At 35.4% G+C, this 22058-nt stretch overlaps 1 protein-coding gene across 15 annotated transcripts in view; it reads left to right on the top strand.

Moving 5' to 3' along the window:
• Positions 1 to 22058, top strand: part of ST7L (suppression of tumorigenicity 7 like) — a 151956-nt gene that overhangs the window by 43369 nt on the left and 86529 nt on the right. For 12 of the 15 annotated variants that reach the window (XR_003429573.1, XM_027091072.1, XM_027091064.1 and 9 more), the window contains 3 exons: positions 12888 to 13038; positions 16087 to 16179; positions 21498 to 21637. Coding sequence is in view for 14 of the 15 variants with exons in the window: in XM_027091072.1 (XP_026946873.1) it covers positions 12888 to 13038; positions 16087 to 16179; positions 21498 to 21637 (384 nt within the window). In the remaining variant the exon portion in view is untranslated. Of the gene's footprint in view, positions 1 to 12887; positions 13039 to 16086; positions 16180 to 21497; positions 21638 to 22058 lie in introns of those variants that run through there. The other 3 variants (XM_027091063.1, XM_027091071.1, XM_027091076.1) reach the window with 2 other exon arrangements.

Here is a 22058-nt window from a genome sequence, read left to right as displayed (position 1 = left end):
ATGAATTTGCTTTAGATGTTTCATCAGTATTGATTGCTTTTACAGATTTTTTTAATCTACTGAATGAATTCAGTATACAGTAACTGTGATAGTAATAGTAAAAAAATTAGAACAACATGTTTTCATGATTTTTGACTTGTTCTTCATTACCTAGGTATGGCTTTGGTTCAATAAACATTTTGTTTTAGTCACCAAACAAGAAAAAGATTATGTATCTTTCAGCTACTATAGAAATTGTTGGTTTTTAAAATTTTACGGTAGAAAATATTTCATACTTTTTAAATATTCCATAGCATCCTGTTTCAGTCATTCTTGTGTCTCACATTTTTTTATTATCCAACCATCAAGAAGTATTTTTTAATTAAAATAATTCATATACAATATAATTCACCCTTTTAAAGTATACAATTCAGTGGTTTTTAGTATATTCACAAGGTTGTGTAATTATCACCACTCTCTGATTCTAGAACATTTTTATTACCCCCAAAAGAAACCCTGTAGCTATTAGCAGTCACTCCCCATTCCTCTCTCCCCAAATCCATGACAACACAGATCTACCTTCTGTCTCTGTAGATTTAGAATTATATTATGTGGCCTTTTCACTTAGCATAAGGTAGCAGGTATCAATACTTCCTTTCTTTTTATGGCTGAGTAGTAATCCATTGTATGGATATACCACATTTTGTTTATCCATTCATCAGATGATGGGCATTTGGGTTGGTTCCACTTTTTGGCTATTATGAATAATGCTGGTGTGAATATTCATGTGCAAGCTTTTGTGTGGACACATGGTTTCACTTCTCTTGGGTATATGCCTAGGAGTGGAATTGATGGATCATATGGTAATTCTCTATGCTTAACTTTTTGAGAGACTGCCAAGCTTTTTCAAAGTTGGCTGTGCTATTTTACATTCCCAATGTAAAAAATTCCCAAAAATTTACAGCAATTTTTGAGGGTTACAATTTCTGTGCCAACAGTTGTTATTGTCTGTGTTTTGACTGTAGTTGTCCTAGTAGGTGTGAAGTGTCATCTCATGATTTTGATTTGCATTTCCTAATGACTAATGATGTTGAACATCTTTTAATGTGGTTATTGGCCATTTGTATATCTTCTTTTTTTAAATTTTTTAAAATAATTTTTATTGAGTATAGTCGATTTACAATGTTTTTAGTTTCAGGTGCACAGTAAAGTGAATCAGTTTTACATATATCCACTTTTTTTTAGATTCTTTTCCCATATAGGCCATTACAGAGTATTGAGTAGAGTTTGCTGTGCTATACAGTAGGTACTTATTAGGTATTTATTTTATATATAGTAGTGTATATATCTCAATCCCAATCTCCCAATTTGTCCCTCCCCCCCGTTCCCCCTGGAAACCATAAGTTTGTTTTCTACGTCTGTGACTCTATTTCTGTTTTGTAAATAAGTTCATTTGTACCAATTTTTTTTTAGGTTCCACATACAAGCGATATTATATGATATTTGTCTTTCTCTGTCTTACTTCACTCAGTATGACAATCTCTAGGTCAATCCATGTTGCTGCAAATGGCATTATTTCATTCTTTTCTATGACTGAATAATATTCCATTGTGTATATATACCACATCTTCTTTATCCATTCATCTTTCAGTGGACATTTAGGTTGCTTCCATGTCTTGGCTATTGTAAATAGTGCTGCAATGAACATTGGGGTGCATGGATCTTTTCTAATTATGGTTTTCTCCAGATATATGCCCAGGAGTGGGATTGTGTATCTTCTTTGGATAAATATCCAAGTCCTTTGCACATTTTTAAATTCATCTTTTTATTATAAAAAGTATTCTTTAACATTATTATTATAGTTAGCCATTGACATTCTTGATTAATATGGTCCAAAACCATTGTGAATCTCCATGGGTTGAGAAATACCAGTATAACATATAATTTTACTCCTGAAGTGAGAACATGAGGATGGGTCATGAACCTTGCTGAGATATGGATGCTGAAGATTCAACTAGGTTATTCATTTGGTAAGTTACTCACATGTGTGCACAAGCCTCAGAGCACAAATGATTGAAATTTGTTCCTTAGCAAAATTATGGCTTTATAAATCATGGATGTTTAGAGATAGCACAGATGATTGAAATCGTAAATATTAAATCCAAAAATATCCATGATTTACTATAGATGTAATTGTTCTTAGTATGACACTTTACACATCAGTTAGAATAGTATTATCTAACTTTAATTTAGGATCTAGCAATAGCTTGCTGCAATATTTCATTGAAGGTTTTTTTTATTAGCATACTACCACCAAATTCTTCTAAATTTTATTATCTTTAGATTTAAATTTGAGATACTTGCCTTAAAAACAAAATCACAGAACAGAAAGTCCAGAAATATATCTATATGTATTTTGTCATTTGGTTTTTGACAAAAGCACCAATGCAGTTCAGTGGGGAAAGGAAACTCTTTTCAACAAATGGTGCTGGAACATCTAGATGTCTGAATGGGGGGAAAAATCATGAAATATTCTCATAGCATACATAAACATTAATTTGAGATGGATCATTTACCTAAATGTAAGAGCTAAAACTATACATCTAGAAGAAAACATCTAAGAATATCTTTGAAATTTTGGGGTAGACAGAGATTTCCTAGGACACAATAGGCACTTAACTGTAAGAGAAAAAATTCTAAATTGGCCTTTTCAAAAATTGAAAATTCTTCTCACTGATGACAGTGTTAAGAAAAATGAAAAGGCAGGAAATTCCCCAGCCGCCCAGTGGTTAGGACTCCGTGCTTTCACTGCCGTGGGCACAGGTTCGATCCCTGGTTGGGGAACTAAGATCCTGCAAGCTGTGCGGTGTGGCAAAAATAAATAAATAAATAAATAAAAATCATCATCATTTTAAAAAAAATGAAAAGGCAAACCACAGATAGGAAAAAAAATATTTCCAGTTTGTTTGTTTGGCAAAGGACTCAAATCCAGAATATATAAGTATAAAATGACAACTTTAATGTAAAACATGGTCAAAAGCCTTGAACAGATACTTCAGAAAAGAAGATATTGGAATGTCCAATAAACACATAAAGAGGTGCTCACCATTGTTGGTTATCAAGGAAATGCATTATAAAATTACAAGGTATCATGCCTATCAGAATGGCTGTAATTAAAAATACTGATAAAATATTGGTAAGAATGTGGAACATTTAGAACTCTAGTACATTACTGCTAAGAGTATATAAAATGATACAACCACTTTGTCAGTTTCTTATAAAATTAAACATATACCTCACCCTATGACCCAGTTCTACTCCAAGGTGTGCATCCAAGAGAAAAAAATTTATTTAGCAATAAAAAGAAAAGAACTACTGGTACAGCAAAACATGGATGAATCTTAAAAATATAGCGTTCAAAAGAATATATACTGAATGATTCCATTTATGTGATATTCAAGAAAAGGCAAAAGTGATCTATTGTGGTAGAAATTAGAATGGTGGTTGCCTCAGGTGGTCAGGATAGACGTATTAACTGGAAAGGAGAACTTTCTGGGGTGATGGTGTTGCTTGTCTACTTTCTTTCTTTTTTTAAATTTATTTTTGGCTGTGTCAGGTCTTAGTTGTGGCATTCAGGATCTTTCATTGCAGCACTTGGTCTTCTCTCTAGTTGTGGTGCACGGGTTCCAGAGCGTGCGGGATCTGTAGTTGTGGCACTCGGGCTCAGTATTTGAAGCTCGTGGGCTTAGTTGCCCTGCGGCATGTGGGATCTTAGTTCCCTGACCAGGGGTCAAACCCGCATCCCCTGCACTGGAAGGAGGATTCTTAACCGCTGGACCACCAGGGAAGTCCCTTGTTAAAACTCATCGAACTGAATACTTAAGACCCGTGCATTTTACTGTTTTTAAATTATACCTCAATAAAGAAAAAAGAATCAGACTCAACATGGAAAGCACTGTCAAGGTATCATGCCTCCTGATTAAATGAGATGATATATGTGAAGTTCTCAACACAATGTCTGAGTGTCAGGCAACAGCATTGATTATTATGGCCATCACTGCTTTATTATACTCTGTTACCATTTTCTCCTCCTGTTTAAGCTGTTCCAGTGTGTCCTCTTCCCTTGTAAATATTAGTTTAGTGCTTTAGAGTGTATAAGATTTGGGGATTCCTTTGTTGAGATGGGGTGAAGGTGAAGATGGTTAGGTGAGACAGTTAGGAATTAACTAATTTGAATTACTTAATACCCTGAGGACAGTTTGTGTCTTCCAGAAGAAGCCCTTGAGGGAAGAGTGGCGTAGAACATTTAAAAACAAAACAAAACCTTGTTTAGTAAATCTCTGCAACTTGAGTACATGTTTAGGAATATGCTATCTGTGGCTTTTTAAAATTATTCTTATTTTACAATAAAACTGGTTTTGGTATTGTGCTGCTAAGCAAGTAGACCATGCCAGGAGGCCTTTACAAGTGCAAGGGGAATTTTAAAAATAAATGGATACATAAAAGGTAAAATCCATTCTGGCTGATCAGAAATTGAAGCCCGTAGGATGTTATGAGTCCCATCCATTAGAGAAGGTACTAGGTCTTTAGCAGCGGGCTTACATTTCTTTTGGCCAGACTACTTATATTATAGCAGCATAAGTAAAAGATGAGGGAGATGGGCACCCAGTTGAGATTCTGAGTGGCATAGCAGGAGTACAGGGAATAAAGGGAAGTGGTGTTAAAGTCTGTGACCCATACTTAGAGCACAGTGAGGCCTTTGCCTTTCCCTTATATTGTACTGTGGCCCAGGTGGAAGGGTTGAGATATGAAATGCTTATCTCTTGAGATGCTGCTCTGTAGGATGATTTGGAAAGTCATTTTCCTGAAGCACATGCCCTGTTTAGCCTCCCATCCCTCTCTTTTTAATATAAGATCACTTTCCCTTTGCTCCTGAGGCTGCTAGGTAGTATCATGTTTTCTTTCAGTTTATTCATACAGCAGTTGTTTACTTTCTATCTGGGAACTTTCTTTAGTCTCCCTTATAATACACCTCCATGTGGAATCTTTGCATTCAGCCTGCCTGTCCAATCTCATAGAATGTGCACTGAGAAAACTAATTGGAGAGATAAATTGGTCTTGATGTGCATGACTGATCAAGAGCAAAGTACCTTAATTTCAGATGCCTTCAGAGAGATTTTTCTTTAACCTCTGCTTTTAAGAGGAAGATTATAAAGCATTATCGTTACTTCAGGTCAGAATTATATTGCTTTTGGTCAAAAGCTGTTGTAAGATTTGCAAAGTAATAGAAACAAAGTAATCTAGAGATAAATTATAAAGATCAAAGCAATTCAAAATTAAAGTGAATTTGAGCGTAAGCATAGGTATGGATTTAGAGTTATAAAAGATACCATCAGACCATACATCATTATGTCTTTTTAACTATAGCTTCCAAAGTAGCTTTAATTTTTAATATTTTTAGCGAAAAGCAAGAGACTTTGAGTAATTATTTGAGTATATTGTCCATAGTTGAATACTAGTTAAAATTGGCCCACGCAATTTCCAGATATAACAAGAAGATGATTTGGAGGTAATATGGAAGGTCCTGCAGCACATACTAGGTACCAGCCTTGGTTTATGTCTTTAACTATATTTTATTTGCCAGTTATTTCCAAATATGTTAACTCTGGCTTCCTTCCTTGTCTTTAGATTTGCATTTCTATCTAGTTGTGGAAATTTTTACCTGGGTATCTAATAAGTACTTCAGACACTTTAATGTGTTCTCAAACTGATTTTTTTTAAATTTATTTTTTAGTCTCTTCTCCAACTTGCCTCTCCTTCCTTATTTCTATATTTTGACTTACGGCTTTATTATTTTCTTCTGTAATTAACCTTTACTCTGCTCTTTCCAAATTACCAACTCGTATTATGACCTTTGAAATCTCTTTCAGATCTAGCCATCTTCTCCATCCCCACTGTCACTGCTCATTGTGCACCTTCACTACCTTTTTTTTTGTGTGTGGTACGTGGGCCTCTCACTGTTGTGGCCTCTCCCGTTGCGGAACACAGGCTCCGGACGCGCAGGCTCAGCGGCCATGGCTCACGGCCCAGCCGCTCCGCGGCATGTGGGATCTTCCCGGACCGGGGCACGAACCCGTGTCCCCTGCATCGGCAGGCGGACTCTCAACCACTGCGCCACCAGGGAAGCCCTATTCTTTTAAAAATTATTATTGTTATAAAAGTAATGAATGCTTTAAAAAAAAATTCAGACCCTTTAGAAGTTTATAAAGTAAAAAATCCCCTGTTTCTTCTCTCCCAATTCTACTTCTCTCACGTAACCACTGTTTCTGTTTGGTGTATATGTTGCCAGACATTTTCTGTGCATTTTTAAACATACAGATATGTATGTGTAGAAATACAGTAATCTCAAATACTCTACCATCTTTTGTTTGGACCATTAAAACAGATTCCTCAGTGGTCTCCCTGCCATCAAACCCTCTCTACTCTGGTCATTGCCAGAGTTATCCACCTAAATAGCAAATCTTACTCTGCCTAAAGAGCTCTGCTTGTTCCCTATTGCCTATACGATAAGGACCAACCCCGTAGTATTGCGTGTATAGAAACCCTTCATAGTCTGGGCCCAGTATCTGTCTCCAGCCTCGCTCCTCACCACTTCTGCCTTGTTCCTTACCTCCAGTGCTACTATTCCCTGGATTGGCCAGGTCTCATTATGACTCCCTACCGTTGTACATATGCTCAGTCTCTTCTCTACCTGGCAAGTTTCTACTCATTCTTCAAGATCCTGCTCATCTGTTGCCTCCTTTGTAGAGGTGTCTTTCCCACTTTTCCCAAGCAGAGATAATGGCTCTTTCTTCTGTTTCTTTAGTACCTTAATCATCTTTTTTTTTTTTTTCTTTTGGTCTGTTTGTATGTCTCTCCCTTAGTTATTGGGGAGCTTTTTAAAAAGCAGGACTCTTGTCTTAGCATCATTTTATGTCTGATATTCTACTTACCACATAACAGGCATTCAATAAATGTTTGGTAAATAAACATGTTTGTAATTTAGATCTGCATTACTATAAAGACCTATCTAAGGTAAAGAAAATAAAATTTTAGATCCCATCAATTTTTTAAGCCATTTAATATTTTGTGAGTTTTGCTACATTATGTCACTTTGGGCCTTTTAAGGACAGTAGTACAATTTCAGCATGACCTTATTTCTTAACTGATAAAAGAACTCAGCTTTTAATGGAATACTATACTATATTTTAAATGAGTTAGATCTATATAGAGATGGGAAGAGATATACAAGATATATTGTGAAGTAAAAAGTGAGTTGCGTAACAGTTTGATACTATATTTCAGAAAAGTAGAATCAGTATGTTATGCTTAAAAAAAGAAATCCAGACAAACATAAATAAGATTATTATCTTTATTTCCTTTTTTCTTTTATTCTCCAATCTTGTAATAGATTCTTTTCTGTGTAACTCTGTAATGTTTGCATTTTTGTACTGTGAGCATGTACTTTTATAAGCAAAAAAAAAAAAAGAGACCAAAACAAAACAAATTACCCGTCAGTTTTTAACCTTTCATATTCTTCTTCCTACAGAAGTAAAGTCTTGATAGCTGAATTTTTTTGTTTTCATTTTGTTTTGTTTTTAGTTTGCCCAGAAAGTTAGAAAATATCTTTAAGTAAAACTGAAATACTTAAAGGTATGAGTTTGAAGACATTTTAGCTATATATATCAGATCCAGTCAGTTAATTATTTTAGGACCTGCTTTGGATAGTGTAATACACTAGGTGCTGAAGTAGAATATGAAGGATATGGTTTCTATCATGTAGTGACTACACCTTATTCTGGGTAGCAGAAATTCTTGAGTAGCACTTTGTGGAAGAGATAAAATGAGTAATAATCCTATAATTACATATTTTAAGTATATTTTCTTTTTTTCTTTTGTCTTTTTAATTTATTTTATTTTTGGCTGCATTGGGTCTTCGTTGCTGCCCGCGGGCTTTCTCTAGTTGACGTGAGCGGGGGCTGCTCCTCATTGCGGTGCGCAGGCTTCTCATTGCGGTGGCTTCTCTTGTTGCGGAGCACGGGCTCTAGGCACGCGGGCTTCAGTAATTGTGGCGCTCCGGCTCAGCAGTTGTGACTTGTGGGCTTTAGAGCACGGGCTCAGTAGTTGTGGCTTAGTTGCTCTGCAGCATGTGGGATCCACCCGGACCAGGACTCGAACCCGTGTCCCCTGCGCTGGCAGGCATATTCTCAACCACTGTGCCACCAGGGAAGTCCCTAAGTATATTTTCTTTAAACTGAAAGATTTTCTTTATATTTTGAGGGTGAAATTTTATTTCACTGTCCTCTTTCAGAAACTGAAATATAAGAATTTCTTTGAAGTCAAATTGTAGAGGACATTTGCTGGTAGGTAAGACATGATAATAAAAAGTAAGGTAGCATAAGGAAACAATTTTTTAATGATTAAATAGTGAAGATTTTTAATATAAAATCCTGAAGTATTATTTCCTAATAAACGTACCATATCTGATTCTGAATTGTCACTTAGATTATTACTCAGTGAAAGTATAGATATATAGTTGCTATTAACAGAAGTATTTTTAGATATATTAAGTTGATACCTTTTATAATATAAGTTTTACTCAATAATTGTTAACTTAATATCTTTGCTTACCATTTGCTAAGTGGCTACCAAGATAGGGTTTAGTCTAAAGCTTCAGGGTTCTAAAACACATTGAATATAATTTGAGATGTTTTTATCTGTAAAATAAAACAGATCTCTAATCGAAAGGACTTAGTTTAAGTATTAAACCTCTCTGAAAATAAGATATTCTTTTTATGATGGAGATTCCACTGTGTTTGCTTCATTTTCTTTGCTTCCTACTGAAGAAGCTCTTAGTGCACTTGCAAAGAGCATAAGGAGTCGTGTCAGAGGTCAGCTATTTGAGTCCATTTTCCCACAGTCGCCTGGTGCGAGTGATCTTTTACTGTGTTTTAAAAAATGGGCAAGGATTAAAGAGGATTAGAAAGAATATTACCCTCCTGAATATAGGCCCAAGGCACTAAGGGTAGAGAACCCAGCCAGGCAGCAAATGGGCTTTGCTTGACCAGGACACAACCTCTGCTGCATTCCTTTAAGAAACTGAATGGGAAATGTTAAGTCCCCAAACTGGATTAGTAAATAATCTCATAGCTTGTGACATCTGCTAAAATAAATTGATAAGCAGACTGCATTCTTACACTTTGAGGAGAGAGCTAGAGACATCAAGACTAAGAGTAATTATTCTTTTTATCTTTTTGCTTTTTAATTTCACCTTTATTGGGGTATAGGAATAAGAGTAATTCAAGATGAGCATTAAGCTCAGTAAGTGTTGGAAAGGCATATTCCATAAACAAAAAAGAAAAATTACTTTAGATGTATTAATACCATGAGTACATATGTATTGATTAATAACCTAAGGCTTAAAATTTAAAACCACTTCAATTATTTTTAGAATTCTTCCTGTTTGTAGTAGTTTTACAAAGTGTTTCACACATTCAACTGTTTAATTCATGTTGTTTATCTTATTAGCTTGTGTAATGACCTGAGGAACTTAGAATTTGAAATGTGAGAATATATCTTTTAAGACACGTTTGGAATGTTTCTCTTTTTATATCTTATAATAGATGTTAATGTGGTTTGGACCATATGACACATAATTTGGTATCAAATTATTGAAACCCAAAGAGGTTGTTTCATAGCTAGTCTAGTAGGGGAGGTATACTCTGGCCTCAGTCTTCGGAAGAAGTAGTTAGCTAACTAAATATTTTTTAAAAGATTTTGTTTTAAGTTGACCACTTTAATAGTAAAGATGATGTACAAGTGTAATTTTGCATCTTTCTTCATGTAATTAGTATATTTGATTAGTGCAGTGACTGATTATGCTGCTTTTGTTATGGATTATAATATTAAGGCAAGTATTTTCTTCAAGAGTTTAGAATTTAATTTCATATGTTAATAAGAATTGATAGGTCATAACTTCTTTAACAGGCACACTCACTCATCTTGCAGTATGCTCTCAAGTCTCAAGAGTTAAAATTGTTCAGGTTGGCCCTGTACATTGAATATGTCCTCCTGTTCTTCTCCCCACCATGCCCCCCAACCTGCTCATCCACATTCCACCTGTCTTTATATATCAGCTCAAATCCCAAATTCTATCAAGTGGTTTAAATCATAATTCATACCTCTTAAACATAGAATTACCATATAGCCTAGCAATTCCACTCCTAGGTAACCCAAGAGAGATGAAAACATTTGTTCACATGAAAATTCATACACAAATGTTTATTGCAGCATTATTCATAATAGCCAAAAGGTGAAAACCAAATGTCTATCAAATGATGAATGGATAAAGAACTGTGGTCTGTCCATACAATAGAATATTATTCAGCCACAAAAAAGAATGGGGTACTGATACATGCTACAACATGGGTGTATGCTAAGTGAAATAAACCAGTCACAAAAGACCCTATATTATGTGATTCTGTTTGTATGAAATATCTGGAATAGGCAAATCTATAGGACAGAGAGTATATTAGTGGTTGCTTAGGGCTTAGGGGGATTGTGGGTGTAGAGGGTAATAACTAAAGAGTATGGGGTGTCCTTATTTTAAAATTTTTATTGAAGTATAGTTGATTTACAATGCTGTGTCAGTTTCTACTGTAGAGCACAGTGATTCAGTTATACACATATATGCATTCTTTTTCATATTCTTTTCCATTATGGTTTATCACAGGATATTGAATATAGTTCCCTGTGCTATATAGTAGAAACTTATTGTTTATCCATCCTCTATATAATAGTTTGCATCTGGTAATCCCAAACTTCCAATTCATCCCTCCCCCACCCCCTCTTCCCTTGGCAACCATAAGTCTGTTCTCTATGTCCATGAGTCTGTTTCTGTTTCATAAAAGTTCACTGGGGTCATATTTTATTTTATTTTATTTATTATTTTTTAAAATTTATTTTATTTTTGGCTGTGTCAGGTCTTAGTTATGGCATGGGGGATCTTTCGTTGCGGCATGCGGGCTTCTCCCTAGTTGTGGCATGCAGGCTCCAGAGCACGTGGGCTCTGTAGTTGTGGCACGCAGGCTCCAGAGCGCATGAGCTCTGTAGTTGTGGCATGCAGGCTTGGTTTCCCCACGGCATGTGGAATCTTAGTTCCCCAACCAGGGATCGAACCTGCGTCCCCTGCATTGGAAGGCAGATTCTTAACCGCTGGACCACGAGGGAAGTCCCTGGGTCATATTTGAGATTACACATATAAGTGATATCATATGGTATTTGTCTTTCTCTTTCTGACTTACTTCACTTAGTATGATTATCTCTAGGTCCATCCATGTTTCTGCAAATGGCATTATTTCATTCTTTTTTATGGCTGTGTAGTATTCGATTGTATATATGTATAACATCTTTATCCATTCATCTGTCAGTGGACTTTTAGGTTGGCTATTGTAAATAGTGCTGCAGTGAACATTGGGATGCATGAATCTTTTTGAATTATAGTTTTCTCCAGATATATGCCCAGGAATGGAATTGCTGGATCATATGGTAACTCTATTTTTAGTTGTTTTGAGGAACCTCCATACTGTTTTCCATAGAGGCTGCACCAATGTACATTTGGGGTTTCCTTTTGAAGTGATGAAAATGTTCTAAAATTGTGATGGTTGCACATATCTGTGAACATACTAAAAACCATTGAACTGTGGACTTTAAATGGGTGAACTGTAAAGCATGCGAACTATATCTCAATAAAGCTGTTATTAAAAACTAAATTAAAAAATTAATACCTCCTATCCATATTCCTATATACATCTATACCTCTAGTGAAACACTTAACATAGTCTGGTTATAATTTTTTTTTTTTTAATTTGGCTGCGTAGGGTTTAGTTGCATCACATGGGATCTTCATTGCAGCATGTGGGATCTTTCCTTGTGGTATGCAGGCCCTTCATTGTGGCGCGCCGGCTCCAGAGCGCATGGGCTCAGTAGTTGCAGCATGCAGGCTCTCTAGTTGTGATGCATGGGCTCTAGAGCACGCAGGCTCAGTAGCTGTGGCACGCGGGGCTTAGTTGCCCCGAGGCATGTGGGATCTTAGTTCCCCACCCAGGGATCAGACCTGCATCCCCTGCAGTGGAAGGTGGATTCTTAACCACTGGACCGCCAGGGAAGTCCCAGTTTGGTTAAAATTTTTAACTTAATAAATCTGTCTTTCTCGGGAGTTCCCTGGCGGTCCAGTGGTTGGGACTCTGTGCTTTCAATTGCCAGGGGCCCAGGTTTAATCCCAGGTCAGGGAACTAGGATCCCACAAGCCGTGCAGTGCGGCCGAGAAAATAGAAAAAGAAATCTGTCTTTCTCATTACCTTAGGAAGCTCTAGAGAATAGTGTTTTGGCATTCCCTAACAAGCATAGTGATTTGCACTCAGTAAATATTAATTTAATTGAACTTCTTAACAATTAAATTCCTTCACTATAGAAGGGAAATAAAGAAAAAATATTGAATGTTGCCACAACGTGTTATTCCAAAATTGTGTTTTATAGTTTTTTACACTTATTCTTTTTTGGAAAAGTAAGTAATTTCCTCCAACATTATTTCCTCAGCTTGAGTTTCCATTTGTGTTTAGTAAAGTCACATATAAGCCATTTATTACCTTATTTTTACCTATAGGAATGTTCTGATCTTTGGAATTTGCATTTATATAAGCATTTTGTCAGTAGGACCTTCATGTCATTTCAACTAGCTTAATATTTGTTTGTTTTTTAAATCAAATTAACTTTATAAAATTTGAATCTACACTTTTGTGGATATTTGAATTTAGCATAATTTTCCTTTTTTTCTGTGGTGTGTCTATGTGTGTGTGTTATTTTTCTAGTATTTACTAGAGATGAAAAGTCTCATTTTACCTCCAGAACACATTCTGAAACGGGGCGATAGTGAAGCAATTGCCTATGCTTTCTTTCATCTTCAGCACTGGAAGCGAATAGAAGGTGCTCTTAATCTGTTACAGTGTACATGGGAAGGCAGTAAGTATTCTTTTCCAAATGTAACACTAATCTTTCTGACTAATTATTCCATTCACAGGCAGTCTTTTTGTAATGAGATTGTGAGTTTCTTTAAGGACTTGTTCAGATTGGTTTCAAAGTGAACTCAGTGGTGTTTATTGGTTTACTGGTAGAAGAAACATGTAATGTGCTTATATTAATGCCACGTTTAGGAAAAGCAGAATGAGAAACTGTTTGGGTATTCTGCTATATGTTCACTTAAATTAAGTATTTATAAGGAAAGAATGGAAACTTATATCCCTTCATTTATAAGTTTTTTAATGTGTTTAGCTATTCTAATATTTTAAAAATTGGATTTTTGTTTTGTTTTGTTTTGAGATGTGTACAACATGAAACTAATTTCCTCATTACTGATATCAACTCGATTCTTTAAAATTTTTTTTAAATTGTGGTAAAATACATATCACATTAAAATTACCATTTTAAACATTTTTAAATGTACAGTTCAGTGACATACATGTACATTGTTGTGCAACCACCATTATCCTTCCCCCAAATTTTTTCATCACCCAAAATGAAATTCTCTACCCATTAAACAATTAACTCCCCAATCTTCCCTCCTCCCCAGTCCCCTGGTAACCATTCTGTTTTCTGTCTCTATGAGTTTGACTACTCTAGGTATCTCATATAAGTGGAATCATACAATATTTGTCCTTTTATATATGGCTTATTTCACTTACCATAATGTTGTAGCATGTGTCAGAGTTTTATTCTTTTTTAAGGCTGAGTAATATTCCATCGTAAGTGTATACAAAATTTTGTTTATCCATTCATCCATCAATGGACATTTGGGCTGTTTCTACCTTTTGACTATTATGAATAATGCTGTTATGAACGTGGGTGCATAAATATCTGTTCAAGTTCCTGCTTTCATTTCTTTTGGGTGTATACCTAGAAGTGGAATTGCTAGATCATATAATTTTGTGTTTAAACTTTTGAGGAGCCACCATACTATTTTCTATAGCAGCTGAACCATTTTACATTCCACTAGCAATGCACAGGGGTTTCACTTTCTTTATATCCTTGCCAATACTTGTTATTTCCTGGATTTTTTAGTAATAGCATCCTAATGGGTGTGGAGTAGTGTCTCATTTTGATTTTGATTTGCATTTCCCTAATAATTAGTAATGTTGAACATCTTTTTATATGTTAATTGGCTATTCGTACATTTCTTTGGAGAAGTGGATTATTTTCCAGTAACTACCAGATCTCTCTCATTTGTAACTTCTTAAAATCACCTGTCAGTGCAAATTCAAAAATAAATTCAATGTTCATTCACTAAAGTTGGTTAACCTCCTCAAAGTTTGCATTGAGGCACCTTTGGGTATTATAGCAAATTCACAAGAGTGCCATGGGATATTTTAAATTTTTAGTAGAAACATAGCAATACACCATTCAAACTGTAGCTCTAGATAGTTCACGGTTTCAATATTAGACAGCTCTCCATTCTCTATTTTTTTTCAGTGTTGTCATAGCTTTGCAAAGCTGGGTTTTGTTAGTTGCTGTGATTAAAAGAAGTACCACACAAAAATCAGTGTGGAACAGGAAATGAGGATAGTGGTGTCCAGTGTGATTCCAAGGTTCGAAAAATTATGCAGTGCCCAACAGGCTCATATATCCCATTAGGAAGAAATGATGGTTATTTAAAAATAAAATAACTATTATTTTCATTAATTTATGTGTATTTTTTTTCATATCGCTGCTAAGTTGTTAGAACAAAAACTTTTGAAGTTGATCAGACCCACTACTTAATAAGTGGAATTGTTAGATATTTCTTTCAGTGTAGGGGCATCAATAGCAAATTACTGAGACACGAAGGACACCACATGTCCTTGAACCAAGAAAATTTGGGAACCTCTGCATTCTTGCTGAGGTCAGACACTGTGCTTGATACTGACAATATACAGATTAATGAAAGCGGGACTACTAAAACTGAGGAGCTGGATGTTTTGGGGTAATTAGACTTTCTTTTGCTTTTTCTCCAGTAGTCTGTACACTTCTCAAAACCAGGTGCTCTATCTCATTCACCTTGTATGTGTCTTCAGTGCCTAGTGTTCTGCTTGGCACATAGGAAGTTTTCAATAAGTATATGATTTATTCTGTATTTCATGAATAATCATCTTGATGAATGATTTCCTAGTGCCACTGATTTGCTCTGCGACTTTGGAAAAATTACTATATTTTATTGTAGCAAAACAAAATCCATATTTTAACAAAAGTTTTTAGAGCCAAGGACTAAGGGAAAAACAAAAACCTTATCTCATCTTTGATAGTTGAGTAGGTCAATAAGGATTTCAGAAGTTTGTAGGAGTTGATGATAATCTAGATGAGGGATGGGTAAACTTTTTCTGTAAAGGGCCAGATGGTAAATATTTAGTTTTTGTGGGCCATAGTCTCTGTTACAACTACCCAACACTTATAGCATGAAAGCAGCCTTATATAATATATAAACGAACAGGCATGGCTGTATTCTAATAAAATTTTATTTACAAAAACAGTGGGCCAGGTCTGGCCAAAGGTGATCCCTTTAGGTACTTAATTTAGATACTTTGGTGACCCCTGATCTAAATTAAGCTCACAGAAAACTTGATGACAGCTCACATATGAAGTTAGGAGCCATTGAGAACTCTTAGGTTGCCAGTAGTTATGACTACAACAGTTAACGTGATTTCCCTAAGAAGTGGAATTCACACGTGGAGAGTTAAGTCTATTGTGTTTGTGATAAGGAGACTGAGGCAAGAAGGACACAGCTAGTCTTACCATCCATTACTCCCTTTAGTTTTATTTCAGCCAGACCATTCATGATTCTCTACATAGATCTTATTCTTCTCCTTATTTGTTCCTTTGCATACTTTGTTTCTTTCATCTAAAATATCTCTGTAAAAAAGAAAATAAAACGCTGTGTGAAAATTTAATAAAAAGTACGTCTCCAAAATAGCTTTGATTGTAGTAGAGGATGAAAGTGAGATTGAATTGAATGTCAACATATGTATTTTATTTTTCACTCAGCTTTTAGAATGATTCCATACCCACTAGAGAAAGGCCATCTATTTTATCCTTATCCCAGCTGCACAGAGACTGCTGATAGAGAGCTATTACCTCGTAAGTAAATATTCAAGTTTTCCTAAATTTAAAATTAGTTATGAGATTGTTTTTCATAGTATTCTCTCATTTTAAAAGTACCTCTGGTTGAAATTCAGGATGCTGTTTAAATACCGTTTTAGCCACTTCTTGGATGTAGTTGCATAATTTAGTTCATTCCTGCATATTTTTTTTCTGCATATTTTTTGGGTAAAACCCTGTGCTAGATGCAATGAAGGACACAAAGATTAAAGATACTAAAAAAAAAAAAAAAAAAAAAAAAGGGCTTCCCTGGTGGCGCAGTGGTTGAGAGTCCGCCTGCCGATGCAGGGGACACGGGTTCGTACCCCGGTCCGGGAAGGTCCCACGTGTCACGGAGCGGCTGGGCCCGTGAGCCATGGCCGCTGAGCCTGCGCGTCCGGAGCCCATGCTCCGCAATGGGAGAGGCCACAACAGTGAGAGGCCCGCGTACTGCAAAAAAAAAGCGGGCATCTTACAAATAATTAAAGAAGAAATAATACCAATCCTTCACAAACTCTTTTTAAGAAATAAAGGAGGAACACTCCCCAACTCATTCTGTGAGACCAGCATTACCCTGACACCAAAATCAAACAAAAAGCATTACAAGAAAGCTATAGAACAATATCTCTCATGAATATAGACACAAACATCTTCAAAAAAATGTTAACAAACTGAATCCACCAACATGTAAAAAGGATTATATTCCATGACCAATTGGGCTTTACCTCACAAATGCAAGGTTTCTTTAACGTCTGAAAATGTAATAGAATAAAGGACAATAGATGCAGAAAAGCATTTGACAAAAATCTAACACCCATTCATGATAAAAATTCTGAACAAACTGGGAATAAAAGGGAAGTTCCTCAACCTGATAAAGAGCATCTATGAAAAACCCACAGCTAAGATCATACCTAATGGTGAAAGACTGAATGCTTTCCTGCTAAGATCAGGAACAAGACAAGGATGTCTGCTTTCTTCTATTCAGCATTGTACTAGAGGTTCTAGTTAATGCCGTCAAGCAAGAAAAAGAAATAAAAGGCGTTCATGTTCGAAAGAAAGAAGTAAAACTATCTTTATTCACAGGTGACATGATCTTCTGTGCAAGAAATCCATAAAAGTACTATTAGAACTAATAAACAAGTTCAGCAAGGTTGCAGGATGTAATTATACAAAACTCAGTCGTTTATTTATATACCAGCAGTGAACAATCCAAAATGAAAATTAGAAAACAGTTCTAATCACAGTAGCATCAAAAAGAACAAACAATTTAGGAATAAATTGAACAAAAGAAGTGTGAGACTTGTATACTAAAATCCACTAAATACTGCTGAGAAAATCTAAGTAAATTGAGAGACAGTCCACGTTTATGGATTGGAAGACCCAGTATAATTTATATGACAGTTCTCTTCAAATTGATCTATAAATTCAGTACAATTCCTACAAGTTGACAAGCTGATCCCAAAATTTATATTGCCAAGTAAAGGACCCAGAACAGTCAAAACAATCTTTACAAAGAAGAGTGAAGTTGGAGGGACTATACTTCTCAGTTTTAAAAAGAGCAGTCAAAGAGTCAGGAGGAGAACCAGAAATACATCGGGTTATGATTGCTGAGAGTGTTTTCATCTAGTTCCTGCTTTCAGGAAGCCAAACTTTTGAAAGAATAGTCTGTACTATTTTTTTTTTTTTTTTGTCTCAGCTGCCTTATCATCCACTCACTCTTTTTCTCTGTGAGCTGGTAAATTTCTGTTTAATTTTCCTTTTTTTAAATTTAACTGATAGGTAAGTATGCTGAAAGTTATAATCGCTAGTTTCCTCTTACGATATCAATCTATACCACAGTTTTTACAATTCTGGGTCCATTAGAACTGAAGTCTAGGAAGAAAAGTTGCATTTTTACAACATCAGACTTAATGAGCTGAAAAGTTCAAACAGATAGATAAAAATTTAGGAGAGATTATGGAATTTGAGTATGCTTATATTTTTCTCCCAGGGTTTTTTATTTTTGAGTATGTTGCACACATCCGTGTGTGTGTATGTAGGTGTGTATATGCTTAAATATTTTATTATTTAATCTATTTAACATATACATACGTAGCCTTTATATTTTGTTATCTCTACATATATGGGGCTAAGATATATTTGTAAGTTATATATAATATGTATATTATTAAATATATATGTTATATAAATAGTAAATGTTGCAGGCATTCTTTGGGTATAAGAGAGCCACTTGAAACTAGCTTTAAAATAAAGAGAATTTGTTGGAAGAAGACTGGATTATCTCAAGGAACCCAAAGGCAACAATTAGAGTTGCACCTCAGAAGAGACTAGAACCAGAAACTAGAAGGCTATCAGGATTTCCAGGAGTCAGTTGTCTGTATATCTCTGTCTCTGACTGCGTTTTTCAGCCTCTCCTATTCTCACTTTTTTTAATTCCCCAACTCCATCTTTTCTTTGTATGAGCTCTCATTTCTGCTTCTCTCAGTGTATCTGCTTCATTTTTATATCTTAATCTTTGCAGTTTGGCTTTCCCTTGTTAGACACTCATGTAGCCATACTTGATACCCCCATACAGCCCTAAGTTTACATGTCATCAGTTCAGGCAAATAATACAGAATGAAAAATATCTCAATCCCACTTCTAAAACTTCTGGGAGAGTAAATCACATTTACCAGGTGTTCATCCCTGATCCAATCAGCTGTGGCGCAGGGACAGGATCAGGTCAAGTAAACAAAATTGCCAAAATATCTCATTCCCTTTGCATCTCTCTACATCACAAAACTTGACTTGGGAGTCATCATTTTCTAGGCATGAATGAGATCACTAAGGGAAACTGTAAAGAGTGTGAGAAGTAAACTAAGGGTGAACCATGATGAAAATGTCTAAGGGATGGGTGGCCGATAAGGAGTCAGAAGATTCAGTGAAAGAGTGGTCAGAGAGACAGGACAAGAACCAGAACTAGATAACCTAGAAACTAAAAGGAGGAAAAAATTTCCAAGTGAGGAGGAGTATCTGAGGTATTTAATAAGGTAATTACTGAGAAGAATCCATTGACTTCAATTAGAAGGTCATTAGGGTTAGAAATTTTTCCTTTACTATTACGGTGGTGATAGTAGGTATTGTTTTTCCATTTTAATGGGAACAAGGATATTTAAGGCAAAGGAACAAATCTTTAATTGCGGAACATCAGTATACAAGAGTGTATTATGTTAGGCTAATACATTTAGCCTAAAATTATGCCCCCCCCCCCAGTCGTTACAGAGGTTGACTGATATAAGGCCGTCTTTCATAGTAATGTGAATAAAATCAAGGTTGTTATTGTTATGTATTGTCAGAGCCATAGGCTACAAGAAGAGAGCTTGCTTTTTGGCAGGGCTTTATTATTTCTAGGGTTCTACTCATTTGCAAATTCTAGAAGGTAGGAGAGGAGGGATATTCTGGGGGTTTTAGTTTGATTATATTGTATATTCTTAGAGTATTTTTCTGTCTTTGACTATGATAGAATGAACAAAGTTTTAATAATGTAGAGTTTTAATACCCAGGAGTACTTAATGTTTTTTGTTTTCAATTCTCCTTCAACCTTGATATGACTTACAGCATTCTGGAATTTGCTTATGAACCTCATAAGTTCAGACTTGAACTATTCCCTTAGTTCACATAGCTATTTAGTTGTCTTTTATGCCTCCTGATAAATTTTTCTCTACAAGCCAGTGATGAAATTTGAACTTTACTTCCAAGGGAGTGTTTCTGTACTAGTCATCCATTATTTTGATGTATTAGCCAAACATTGACTGACAAATGAATCTGCGGAAAGCAATCCAAAAAGAAATAATTGGATCTCTCCTACAGTATAAAAATTTCACATTTTAGAAAATTATCCTATTAAAGCTATATAGTTTTCTACCTTAAAAAGTAGGAATAATACTATCTGTCTCCTAGGGTTATTGAAAAAAAATAAACTAATATAAATTAAAGCACTTTGTGAGCCACAAAATGCTACAGTTTAATTAATATTATTAATTGTGCTGTCTTTCACACAAAAGCAATTATAGTAACCATTGGCACATATAAGTATTTGTTCCCTGTCTTTGCAAATATGGTTTGTATCTTTTGATTTGCTGGAAGAAGTTGGCCTCTAATGGCTGAGGGACAGAGCAGGAGGAACTGCTGCTTTTTTGGGTGCTGAAAGCACAATGTTGTCCACAGCTTCTAATGTTTCTAACTTAAAAAAATTCAGACTTGGTGTGCTTTTACTTTAAACATGACTCAAGGCTCTGGAAATTTTCTGGATTTTTAATGAGTTTGCTTTTTGGTATATACTTTCTGAAGATAGTATAAGACATAAAAAAAAATCCTGGCTACTGAAGGAAACTTAGGTGTAATCTTCCCTGTGAATCATTATGTTTTAAAAAGTTAAATTTATAGCTGACCTCGATTCAGCACTGAATTAGTCATTCCTTACTTATGCAGGATATTACATCAGGAATTCCTAGGTTTGTGTCCAACCCTGAGCAGTCAACTGAAGTCCCAGAATAACTTTCAGTTTAACAGACATTTATTGAGTACCTACTGTCTGCCAGTCATTGTAATAGGCTCCTCTCAGCATTGTTATTCAAGTATTTTCAAATTTCAAATAACATAAAACTACCTGAATACTATTGGTAATGAAATATCCAATCATTAGAAAAAGAATACCTGAGTAAATTTGCGAATGTGGTAAAATAAGACAAGGGACTCCATATATGTTCAGAATCCTAGGGCTTTGGTGTTCTGGTTAGATTTTTACAGTGCTCAATGAAATGCCACATATAGGACACTTATTAATAACTGGGTAAAATTGTTAACTTATTGTTCTGGTAAATCTCCAACCACACGTCTGTCTCTTGATCTCTATACTTATCTCTGAGCTCCCAAAGATCAAAATTATAACAACACCTTTATAAAGGGCTTATAGTGTTCATCATAACAATTCCATAGCAACTACTAGAGGGTTTAGCAACTTATTCAATATCACACAGCTAATAAGTGACAAAGCTCTTCTTCAAAACCACCTCAGCATGACTACAATTACTGTTCTTTCCCACAGTGCCATCCTATTCCCAGTTCCCAGCAGTCGTCTGGCTATGTAGGTGTTCTGTTGACGCTAGAGAAAATAATGGATAATTTCTTTCTCCCTTGCTTGACCAGAGACTTCTTGTTCTTTTTTTAAAAAACATTTTCCTTTTTAGTTTTTATACATGGATTTCATTTGAAAATATTAAAACTGGCTTACACTGTATTCTGAAATAAAATCCATTTCTGTCTTTTCTCCCTTGCAGCGTTTCATCATGTTTCTGTTTACCCAAAGAAGGAGCTTCCTTTTTTCATCCATTTCACAGCAGGACTATGTTCTTCTACAGCAATGATAGCTCTTCTCACACACCAGTTTCCTGAAATCATGGGTGTTTTTGCTAAAGCTGTAAGTATGATCTCAAGGACTTGTGCAGAGTATTTGTAAAACACACAAGAAACCATCTCTGATCTGTTTGTGCTTAACCAGCTGAGCAGTGAAGATATTTGTTATAGTAAATTACAGGAATTGATTTGTAAAGTTGCTGCCATAAATATGTCAAACATAAGATTTTGGTGATTTGAGCTGTATTTTTGTTGCTTAGAAGTTTAGAGAATACAATGGCATAACATTATAAAGTTGGTCTTTGTAGATCACTTTTGGTGGTAAGCATAGCCCTTGTTACTAGCTAAAGAATAATCCACACCTTTTAAATGCATTTTCTTCGGCATTTAAAAAAAATCCCTTGTTTTGTACAGAAGCCTTTTGATTTTTCCATTTAAATGAAATCATTAGTTCTCAGGATTTGGTGAACGTTAAATTCAAGAGT

The sequence above is a fragment of the Aethalodelphis obliquidens genome, unplaced genomic scaffold (assembly GCF_003676395.1).
Source record: "Aethalodelphis obliquidens isolate GAN/ISIS:26980383/991018 unplaced genomic scaffold, ASM367639v1 scaffold70, whole genome shotgun sequence".
In the NCBI taxonomy this organism is placed as follows: Eukaryota; Metazoa; Chordata; class Mammalia; order Artiodactyla; family Delphinidae; genus Aethalodelphis; species Aethalodelphis obliquidens.
Note: the sequence above shows the minus strand (reverse complement) of the source record. Positions and strands in the feature narration are given on the sequence as shown.